Raw genomic sequence first — 12,197 nt, 5'->3', positions numbered from 1 at the left:
AAGTCAGTGGCGCACATGTTTTTTTTCGTATTAATTTAATTTTAATTTTATTAATTATGAATAATAAAATTGTGTTTATCTCATTAATGAAAGCGAAATAGACAATATATCAAGAAACAATTTTTAATCGACATTAATCGGCATTAAACGATTTAAACAATTTTGCTAATAAAAGAAAGAAAGACAGTGGCGCACATGTTTTTTTTTAGAAAAATACGAGGAAAAATATTTCATTGACGTCCCTAGTGTGACGTTCCATATGCACGTCCCTAGTGAATATGTCGACACTTTTTTAGAATTAACATATGTCCATCAACTTATAATAAATTTTACGGTCAAAATTTAAAATCTTTAAAAGCACTTGAAAGAGCACTTGAATAATCTTCACATCGCATGGTTTTTGAAACACCCTGTATATCTATTATTATTCGATTAGTGCCCTAAACATTTGGAATTTTAATGAAATTACTGATTTAACTGTAATGACGATACACGTAAACTTAACTCGTTAAACAGACACCCCCTCCCTCTCCCAAGCTCCAGCGTTCCGAAGTTTCTACGGTCAAACGAGTTTGAAACTTGAAGGAGAGAAATGTCCAGTTTGACAGTGTTATACTAGTACCTGTGTTGAGCCTAGACTTTAATGATACAGAGTGTCCCAGAAATAAGTGCAAATATTTTAAGGGGTGGTAGATCTGGTCAAAAGAAACATTTTTTCTCTTTACCATTTTTCAGTCCAAGTCCAAAATAACCGAGTTATTTTACTTTGAAAATTTAAACAAAAAATGCTTTTTTGCTTAAATTTTGAGAACCACTGATTTTTTTCTGGATTTTCTTTCATGTAATTTTAATATACTACCTGTGTTGCCATATTATCAAGAAATTATGCTTTTTAACTTAAAACAAAAAAAAAATTCCAATTTTTTTTTTAAAAATTCCAAATTTTTGAAATTTTTTTTTTGCAAAAAAAAACCTCATAGGCGTGTTTCTGAGGCCGAAATATACTACCAGTTAAAATATTTGCACTTATTTCTGGGACACCCTGTATATATTATAAAGTAAACTTGTTATATAAGTAAAAAATGTCTATATCTATGTGGCGGATTCATCTATCCAAAAATATCCTTATGGGTTTTCGCCATTTTACTAGACATATTAAATCCGATTGCAATTAACACCGATTCATACATTAAAAACACACCACACTTTATAGAAAAAATTTCAACCTAACAGTTTAATGGTTAGTTTTGACGTTGTTAGTCTTTTCACTAATATGCCGGTAGATAAATCACTTAAAATAGTTAGGGATAGACTAGAACAAGATACACATTTAATAGATAGAACAAAATTAAACATATATAGTATTTTGGAATTGTTGACACTTTGTGTAAAAACTACTTATTTCCAATTAAATAATGAATTTTTTCAACAAGATTTCGGTATGGCAATGGGATCGCCTCTCTCTCCTTTGTTAAGTAATATTTTTATGGAAGATTTTAAAAATAATACAATAAATAGTTTTTCAAAAAAGCCTGTAATATGGCTGCGTTATGTTGATGATATTTTTGCAATATGGCAACATAACGTTTCTGAAATAGACATTTTTTTGGAACATATAAATTCTCGCGAACCTACCATAAAATTACTTTAGAAGTAGAGAGACGTAATCGTTTGCCATTTCTTGATGTTTTAGTGTCAAAATTTCAAAATAAACTAATTTTAGATGTTTACAGAAAACCCACAAACACAGATAGATACTTAAATTTCACATCTAATCACAGTATAAGTGTAAAAAAAGGTGTTATAAAAAGTTTATATGATAGGGCAAAAATAATATGTACAGACGACATTTCACTAAACAAAGATATAAACCACATAAAAAATACATTAATAAAAAACGACTATCCACCATATTTTATTGACAAAACATTAAACGAAATACAAACCCCAAATCATAGACACAAAGATAACAATACACAATATATACAACTTACAATTCCATACATACGAGGCGTTTCAGAAAAAATAAGAAGGATAGGAAAACAATATAACATACAAACATCTTTCAAAACACAAAATACACTTGGATCAATTTTATCACATACTAAACCAATGAATACAGAACAACAAACAAAAAATGTAATATACCAAATACCCTGTGAATGCGATAAATTTTACATTGGTGAAACATCTAGACCCTTAAATGTTAGAATTAAAGAACATAAGGATTATTTAAGAAAGGGAGATTTTCACAAATCTAAGATTTGTCAGCATTGATGGGACACAGGGCACAGAATAAATTTTAATAACGCCAAAATTATAATGAAAGAAGCGATAGCCTCTAAAAGAAAAATAAAAGAGGCTTTTTTAATTCAATCTAATAAAAATAAATGTATTACTCATGCATCTGTAGATGTTAGTAATGTATGGCAATCGCTTCTTTCATTTTAAAGAACATTACATAAATAAACATAACATACGTAAAATTTAAAAATAATCATACAGAAAGTTTGGGCTTTTTGGTTTTACCTTATTAAGTAATTATCAGGTAGTAATTGTTAATTTTGAAGTTTAACTTAATATAATGTCATTTTAACAGAACGTCAACGATTTCTTGTAGACGTATCTGTTTTAAAAAGTAAAGTGTTCTCGAATAGTTCAATTTAAATATTTTAAATAGTTTTTTTTTTCTTGTTTCTTTATATTTTTTTGCTTCCGACGACGGAAAGAGAAAACTTTCCGAAACGTTAAGCATTTTTTCTTTGTTAGGCAAATTTTTATTACTGTAAACACAACTTCTGACAAGCAGCGTCCGTTTAGGTTTAACGCCAGAAGTGTTTACAAAAAATAACTATTTTATTTTGTAGATTTTTCTTGCAGTGCAGTGGCGAAAAACCCATAAGGATATTTTTGGATATGTGTTATATAAGTATTATCTATTAGGAACATTCAAAATATATTCTGAATATCAAACCTGATGAACTTGCAAGACATATTTTGGCAAAGTGACCGATTTTAGTAACACTGTCGTTAACTATTAAAAGATATTGATTAAGAATAATAGGTATTTTTACTAGTAGGTACTTTCGAATAATAGGTAGTGATTTAATACATCTTCTGAATCTGTGTCTAGGAAAGTATTTTCAAGAATGAGGACACACCAGTGGCCGCTCATTACCCGTGGAACTGGGTAGGCGACAAGTTTTTAGTTGCATCTATTTGCCCCTCCCCCTTTATTTTTTTTTAATTTACATAATACCCTAACCCAATTCGTAAATATATGTTATCACTGGGTTAAAAACATAGCTCAAGTATATTTAGGGCAAAACTAAAGCAAACATAGCAGCATTCAACGTAATGACATAATGATTGACATAATGTACAAGTATAAGTTTTTTTAATCTCCTCAAATGCTCATTTTTAAGTACTTTGATAAATAAGATAGATAATAGTACCAAGGAGTACATAATAGTATTTTATTTTATTTTATTTATTAACGCAAACTTAAAAATTCGTAAGTATATAGACAATTAAATTTACAAAAAAAACAGATTCTCTTATTCATATACAAATATATTTCGAGACTAATAAAAAAGGAAAGAATAATTATGTTTTATATATTAAATTGATGAGTGGATCTCTTAATAAAGAAAAGTTATTTATTATTATATCAGTAAAATCATTAGATTGTTGAAGGGCTGTGAAAATATCTATTTAGAATGAAAGTAAGGCAAGTGACGATAAACGTTTATTTTTCGTGGAATTTCTCCTGTAAATTTTAATGCATTTTAAACATGAAAAATGTCTCTCAACCCAAGTACTTGTAAATGGTGTAGTAACAATTAAAACGAACCATTTGCAACGCTCTGGAAATATATCTCCAGGATCATTCTCGTTAATTTATTTTATAATCGAAAATTGTCATATCTATTATTAATACCTGCAATTTATTCAATAGATAAATAAAAATAATTGAGATATATCTGCAAACTTTATTTCTAAATGTAAAGCAGTGTTATCTAATATTTCATAAAATAAAATAAAATTCGCAAAGAAGGTTTTTGACTTCCCCCCTTTTATTAACATATCGAATTGAAATAGCACGCTGAAACTTTTCTGTATGATCTGCTTGGCCGGAATAAAACAACGCGCTTTTTATTTCGGATTCTATTAGTTCTGTAGCGTGTTCTGAAATACAGCCAGTTATATCATTTTGAATAGTCTTGAACAACCCCGAAAAATGTTTCTAATTTGCTGTAAATGTTTTTTGAATCTCCATAATATAAAAGTTTTAAATACTACGTATAATAATGAATCATATGAATCGGGATGAAATATCCCTTTAACTGCTAAGCCTACCGAGCTCCAGCTAGGGGTCGTCATTTTCTTGACATTGAAAGATGTCTTGACAATTGCACGCCCATGAACTGCTGGCTAACAAAGAATTTCATTTTCCCCCTAACGGTCATGACCCGTAGCTACAGAAAAAATGGATGTACTGTACAAAAATTTAATCCATCAACCCACACTTTTTTGAGCAACTCTATAAAACCTAAACTCTAGTTTGCACTTAAACAAAATTCCCAAGTGTTTTATTATAGGAGCTGCATGTGTCCGACAGGTCATTGTGCCCGACGCACTATTGTCGGACCCTGAAGACGTAGAGAAAGATTTAGCCGACATGTATATATTTCAAAAACAAGTATTTGAAAAGTCATTTAAATGTCTATATATTCTAAAAGTATATAAAATGTTCTACAAATACTGAAATTTGTTTACTACTTCTTTGAGAGCTTCGAAAATGTTTTAACATGTTAGTTTGCTACAAACTAACATGTTTGTTTAATAGGTACCTTTGTTGTAGACTATTCAGCAAATACCTGAGAGAAATAAAACCTATATTGCAAAATTGGAGTGTTCTAATAGGTAAGATATATACAGGGTGTCTCAGAAATAAGTGTAAGTATTTTAACTGATAGTATATTTCGACAATAGAAACGTCTATGAGGGTTTTTTGTGAAAAAAAATTGTCGAAAATGTTATATTTTTTACATTTTCTTCAAAATGTAACATTTTCTTCAAAAAACGAAAAAGGAATTTATACCTCGATCTGCCGAAGTTGTGGGTAAGTTTTTTTATTTCCTTTCTGTATGATAACACAAGTTTAGTAACTTATCTATGCAAAATCCTTTGGATACTGTGGAGTTTTACGATTTACGTATTTGGCCATCTGGCAACACAAGGCGTCGAATAAACTGAAAAGCCCTTAATAGCCGATTATCGCCAGCGGTTCTCAAAATTTTGCCATTTTTATGGTAAATTTTTAACGTTAAATTTTTAAGTTAAATAACTCGGTAATAACCGAAATAAAATATCAGTTTATTTTAAAAATGGTAAAGAGAAAATATCTTTCTTTTAACCAGTTCTACCACCCCCTTAAAATATTTGCACTTATTTTTGGGACACCCTGTATTTTACTAATTTTTGACTATTAGGTAAAATACGCAATCTATATTGTGTTACCTTTTACCTTTTATTATCTTTTGCTTTTTATGTATTCTATTGTGTTATATTTTGATTAATAAAAAAAAAGTAAATATAACATGATAAGATGTTGACAACGGTTATCACCGATGCCGCGATGGGAGATAAGAATGATAAGTTACCTGTAGTATTCCCTACAAAAAGCTGCTATGAGTTTATTGATAAGTAATCAGTATGGCGGCAAAGAATCCTAATATCGATTATTGTTGGCGTGACTACCATGGAAGAACACCTCCCGATGCCTATTCTCCAGGAATTGATGTAAATGGTCTCAAGATTTATGTCGGTCAGACGTTCATAGTAGAAAGACCTGGGGTATATCCTACAGCAATACGACCCGGAAAACCTATAGTCGCTTCGATAGATGGACCAAGAGAAGCCAGCAATTTTGTACAGGTATTCTAACAGTGTTTCTTCTCACTAGTCTTGTTTAGCTTTTGACAATTCCAAGTTCCAGTTTGAAATATATTTTTTCATATTGAAACTTCAACAGTTTGTATACATATAGTATATATTACTTTGTCTATATCTGCAAGAATTTTGTGTAATGAAAAATTCGGTTTCAGTGAACTATCCAGACACAAATTTTACCTTAACATGAATTTGATATTTGAATAAAGTCTGATATGGAAAAACCTGTTTCTCATAAAAATATACTAAAATTGTTATAGTTCATACCAGTTAAACTTTTACTCACGTGATTAAGCTTGACCGGGACAGCGTTGCCCACTTTTACATATTTTCTTTTAATCAAAATATTTTAGAAAACAAAAATCAGTTAATTATAAATAACAGCAAAGAATATTATAGTTTTAAGAACTCTCGTGTGGAAGCTTTAGTGATTTGTCACACCGTGGCGCTTTTGAACATAATCGAAGCCTGAAAATGCTAATATTTTAAATTTTGAGGACTACGCGCGGCGATATTTCGTACGGTGTTGCCAAAACATATTTTATTTCTCGATATTTAAAGATATTAAGCTATTTGTACATTTCGCACTAAAAGAGGTTCCAAAAAGAAGAATGTTCGACTGCAAGATCTCCTAGTAAACATTTTTAACACAATTCATTTAAACCAAAAAACTCGTAATACAAAACTAAAGTGTCAAAACGAATGACAATGTCAGGAAATATATAAATAAATGTGGCAACTTGAAATTTTTTACAGCCTATACCATCTGAACCCCAGCGGAAAATTTAAATTCTAGTTAGTCAGCGCCGAATATATCCATGGTTGGCAACAATGAATTTAAAAATCGCGCCCTCGATTACGTAACTAAAAGTTTAATCGCTTATAGTTTATTTTCTATACCAAATGAAGTGTCCAGGGAAAACTTGATAAGCGCCGATTTCCGATTTCTTAATTTTAGGATTTTACAATATTATAATAGGTCTAACTGGTCCCTACAAAAGTACAGTACGTCTGTCCGTTCTGTAGCTACGGGGAATCCGTGAGAGGGGAAACGATATTCTCTCGATGTTTTTCGTAAAAAATAGACGACGCGTCCCATCAATAAAAATTCAACAAATTTGCAAGTAGCCAATAAAATGCGTGGGCGGAGCGATTTGCGGTGACGCACTCGTCAAATCGACGTATAAAATATATTGCTGTTTATTTAAATGTTTTTTGTCCGCATTCCTTTCATAGACACAGATCCAGCAGATGTACTGTATATACTCTGCAGGGCAATAAATTGTTAAATTCTGAAATATATGTCTAGTAAAAATATAGAATACACAGAAAGAACCTGTTAACCGCCAGCAGTTCAGTGCTCTTCTGTAAAATTAGTAAAATGGCGCTTATCATGTTTTTCCCCTGGATACTTTACTACTACAAATTCTATAACCGATAATAAAAAAAAGTCGCGGACTTGTTTATATCCGTTTCTACGTTTATGACATAGGTTTATGCTATTATACCATGTTTATGCTGGCACTAGTGAAGATTGAATGTTAAGAAAGGATTGATACATGGTTTCCAAATCAGCTAGTAAAAGTAAATTATCTAGAATTTAAGCCTAGTTTCCATGCATCCCTTTTTTGTGGATGGACTCAAAAAAGGAGTTTGATTATATTTTTTATTTTTATTAAAAACATTTGGCTCTCGGTGAATCACGCTGTGTAAACGTGCTTTGATTGCTTTCGCTTCTCTCGTTTGTTTTTTCGTTTCTATCTATAATATTTTATTTTTCGCTAAAATCTATAATATAATAAATATAATAAAATTTGCAGTAACGTCAAATTTGTGTGAAACAATACCAAAATTATATTAAAATATTTTCAAATTCCGTACATAATACTTATTTTTACTTATTTAAAATTACTACTAAAAATGGCTACTTATTGAATTAAAAAAGAATACCCTGTGCGCATATTGAACCAAAAGTCGACATAAATATAATGAAAAATTCCATTAATATAATGAATTAAATCATTAATTTTGAGCCGATGAATTATTTCATTGGCACAATGAAAAGTAATTCATTAACTCTATGAACTTTAAGTTCATTAAATCAATGAACAGTGTTCATTAATTTGAAGAACACATTCATTGGTACAATGAACAGATTTCATTACTATAATATACTTAAATCCTTTTATTAATGAACCGTATCATTAATACAATGAAATAATTTCATAACCTATTTAGTTATACATTTAAAAGTCGACACTATTAGTAACTCTTGTTACACCGTATAATCGATGATGAACATCGCTGTCCTTGATATGAAATGTCATTGATAGTTATTTCCCAGCCAACTACCTGAAATAATTCTACTATAAATAGATTTCCATTTGAACAAGCCCTTAGCTACAAAGGTAACAAAATTACTAATAGTGCCGACTTACTTACGAGCACAGTAAATTTTTCCATTAGGGATTATTAATAAAAAACGAGTGCAATAAACTAATAATAATTTATTAAACTCGATATAGCATATACAAATTAAAAATTAAAAAAATCGAATCGACGAAGAGAATAGTAATGTTATTATTAATTTTAGGGTAAATTATAATAAGAAAATTAATTTACCAGTCGATATCCTGAGGGATTTCTATAAAAAGACCATTTCTTTATTATAATAGACTTGATAACGTCTAGACGAATTTACGATGCCTCGGTCCTTTTATTAATGAACCGTATCATTAATACAAGTCTGTCTGTTCATATGTCCGCCTGTCTGAGCATTCCATTCGGGTACCTCTATCTACGTGCCTAGTTTGGTTCCAATCGACCCATAATTAAGGGAAAAATACTGATGATTTCGTCCATATAGAGGCATCGCTTCGAAAAGTCGTGGGCATCATCTTGTAACCCGTCCACAATTACGCCGAGATCGACCCACATTTTTCTTCAATATCAAATCCATAATCGCACCATGATGAAGATGTAAACGAAACATCGTATCAAACTTTGGAGGGTGAGATCCTGTGCACCGTCACTCACATAACCTACATAGTCAAAACTAACTGTTACAGTGACACGTGTCGTACACAATCAAATTGGTCTTGGTCCAATCTATCGACTTACAAATTTCATTTAAATCGGGCAATGTTTTATTTGAATCATTGATGACAGGGTTTCGTAGTGCTCGAAACGTCGTCAAAATGTCATGAAAATATGGGACTCTTCGAGCCACATCTACATTCCGAGTTTTAGCTCCCTAGCTCACATAGGACCCAACTTAGGACGCTCCAAAGACCCATTAAATCAGATGATTTTTTCTCTATTGATAATAGGGTTTCATAGTGCACAAAACGTCGTCAAAATATCATGAAAAGATGGGGCTATCATGAAAAGATCGCGCTCCATCTACATTTTGAATTTCAGCCCCCTACCTCAGATAGGACCCGAGTTACGACGCACCGTCGTAACCTCCAATCGTTATCACTTTTCCTCTCGCGTCTCGTGTGTCACGGCCTTCAATTTTTACTCCCATCGCGCTTAAAGAAGTTTTACAGAAAAAATCTGTGTGTGTCTGGATAGTTTATAAGACCCGAAATATTCAAAATAAATAATTGATTGCAAAAATTAACCCAGATTTTTCTTAGATCCTGTGCACCCGACATGCTGAACGTTTCAAATGGATCCGAACTGACGCTACAAAACTTCACTTGATCCCAAGAAACTACCACCCTATTTTAGCGGGCATAGAAGAAGGAAACCGTCTATATATCGGCAGAATAAGTAACCAGGGTGAAATGATCATTGGAAAAATCCTCGCTGGCCATGTGGGCAATGCTTTGATGTGGTTTGCGCACAACAATTCTGAGAAAAGTGCCAGTTCTTATGAGGTTCTGACTTATGATGACGGTGATAATAACGCAGCTTATCGCTCTAGTATTACAGTTAATATCAAACGTTCTGGACGTTAAATTAAATAGTATCTTACGTTATACCGTATGATCGAAAAAACCGGGGTCCAATTGGCTTGGAAATGAACATCGATAACATTCACCATAAAATTTTAAATATAAAATGACAGCGATGTTCGTTTCATAGCCACCGCTAACACCGTTTTTTTTCGATCATATTGTTACTATACCTTCTACTAAGGGCTGGCAAAGGTTAGTTTTGGGTCGAGATTTCCGTATGTAAGAACACTACAATGCGTTTATAATGTACTCTGAACAAAGGGTAAACACGTTGCCAAACGTATGAAATAAACCGAGAAACTGTACACATTCCTAAGAGACGTGGAAGGTGATATTGCAGATTTGTCGCAGTTGACCGGTCAACCCAATCAGTACCTCTGTCAATACTTAAAGTTCTAGGGAAAGGTGTACATCATGCGTTCAGCTTCACGATTTAATTACCTCTCGTGATACTTTACTTGTTTATTTATCAACGAGTCGTTGTACAACTTAACAAGTATAGCTAGAGATGTGAGAAATATAAAATAACACGGCGACCGGTGCTATCCCCAAGTCTCTTCCTATATTTGTACAACTGTAATTTTCCCTATACCTTAAAAATTTTTAAGTGAACACTTGCATTTTTGGTAAAAATAAGTGGAATTGAGTTGTTCGACAGTGGTCGCGCTTTTAGAACTCTGAATTCAAAAATCGATATCTCGAAATCTATTAGAAATAATTGATTATAGTTTTTTTCAAAAACTTGCTTAATATTTTTGCTGTATTTTCTTCGTAGATAGTAAAAAAAAATCTTCATCAATAAAAAAATTACACGATTGCTGAAAATTGCTATGCTCTAAAAGTAAATGGATGGGTTGTTTACAATTTTTGAATGAAAAAAAAAACAACCTTATCTAATTTTTCTTATGTAAACATATTGTAAAAGATCCGATCTTCAAAATAAAAATCAATTTCAGATGCTCAGAAACATGTCAAATGATGTAATCTAGTTATCTTGTAGAAAAAAAAGTATTTTAAAAATAAGCGGTTTGCGATAGTGATTTTACTTTACTTGATAGGGAAAGGCGTACCGGCAACGCCGCAACAGCACACCTTCGCATATCTCACTCCGACTTAATAAGATCCCTATGCGATTTACTTCCACACATGTAAATACCGACACAAAAGTAACAGTTGCCAGCACGGTATATTAAGCAGTGGCGTAGTTACACCCCCTTCAGGGGTGGGGCGTTTACAGAGGACCCCGTTCTGGGCCATGGCTAACCAACTGAAAATTGAGATATGAAGCCAGGGGGCGAAGACCGAAAGTTGTGGGGAAGCCCAAGTATACACTACCAACCAATGGTTGACATCATGTTGACATAGTCAGCAAATATTTATGCTGCTTTAAGTTTCTAGAGTATGTTTTTTTTTCGTTTGATATTATAATTTATTCGATTGGTTTGATTATAGTAATTAGTTTCAAGCTGTTTTGTATTTAATTAAGAGTGTTCTTTGCTTCCCTTTTTATTTAAATTCTTTATATCAATCCATTTAATAATGAATTTATTAATCATATTTTATAAGTTCAAATGATTTGGAAACAGGTCCATATAGATGATCTTTTTAATTTAAATAAATACTTTAAGAGCTACAATTAGTGTATACGTTATTATTATTATTTTTTAATTATTTATTTTAATTTTATATTATCTCAATATCCTTGAAAATATCAGGGATTTTTTTCTTATTAACTTGTCAGTTCCTTAAGAGATTTTAGAAATAATATGTGCACTCCGAATAAATACAAACCTATAGATAAAATAAATTAATCATTTTTGAAGTGTTTGATAAATGATAAATCCTCGTAATTTTTTTTTTAATTTTGTTCATCCCATACTTAGATAAATCTTAATATTCAACATAACTATTGATTGTATCATTAATAAATCGTAGCATGTAAAATGTAAAATATCTTTTTAAATTTAATTTTTGTGGCTATCGTTTTTTTTTTCATAATATTTAACAGAATTCCAATTTTCAGTATATTTTATGTCTCGTTCATCTAAGTGTTGACGAATCTTCCTAAAATCCTTTTTCACAAACTATTTTTTATAATTCTGCTATAATAAGAGCTGAACATTGTATACAGGGTGTTTCAAAAAACATGTGCCATCTCTCGTGGGGAGATTCCTCACGTAAAAATAAGATTTTTTTCATACCAACATAGGTCTGATGCTGCTTTGTTTCGTAGCTAGAGGGTGTTAAAGTTTTAATAACCTTTCGATTTATTATCTA

At 31.4% G+C, this 12,197-nt stretch overlaps 1 protein-coding gene across 1 annotated transcript; it reads left to right on the top strand.

Annotated features, from left to right (window-relative positions):
* The first annotated feature begins 5,665 nt into the window (after positions 1-5,665).
* Positions 5,666-10,173, top strand: LOC115889388. The gene is made up of 2 exons (XM_030909364.1): positions 5,666-5,940; positions 9,597-10,173. Exons 1-2 carry the CDS (start codon positions 5,719-5,721, stop codon positions 9,918-9,920), a joined length of 546 nt encoding a protein of 181 aa, XP_030765224.1. The 5' UTR covers positions 5,666-5,718; the 3' UTR covers positions 9,921-10,173.
* The last annotated feature ends 2,024 nt before the right edge of the window (positions 10,174-12,197 follow it).

This window comes from Sitophilus oryzae, unplaced genomic scaffold (assembly GCF_002938485.1).
Source record: "Sitophilus oryzae breed Bouriz unplaced genomic scaffold, Soryzae_2.0 scaffold_813_pilon_pilon, whole genome shotgun sequence".
Classification (NCBI taxonomy): domain Eukaryota; kingdom Metazoa; phylum Arthropoda; class Insecta; order Coleoptera; family Curculionidae; genus Sitophilus; species Sitophilus oryzae.
The sequence above is the reverse complement of the archived record's forward strand: the minus strand, read 5'-3'. Positions and strand labels throughout refer to the sequence as shown.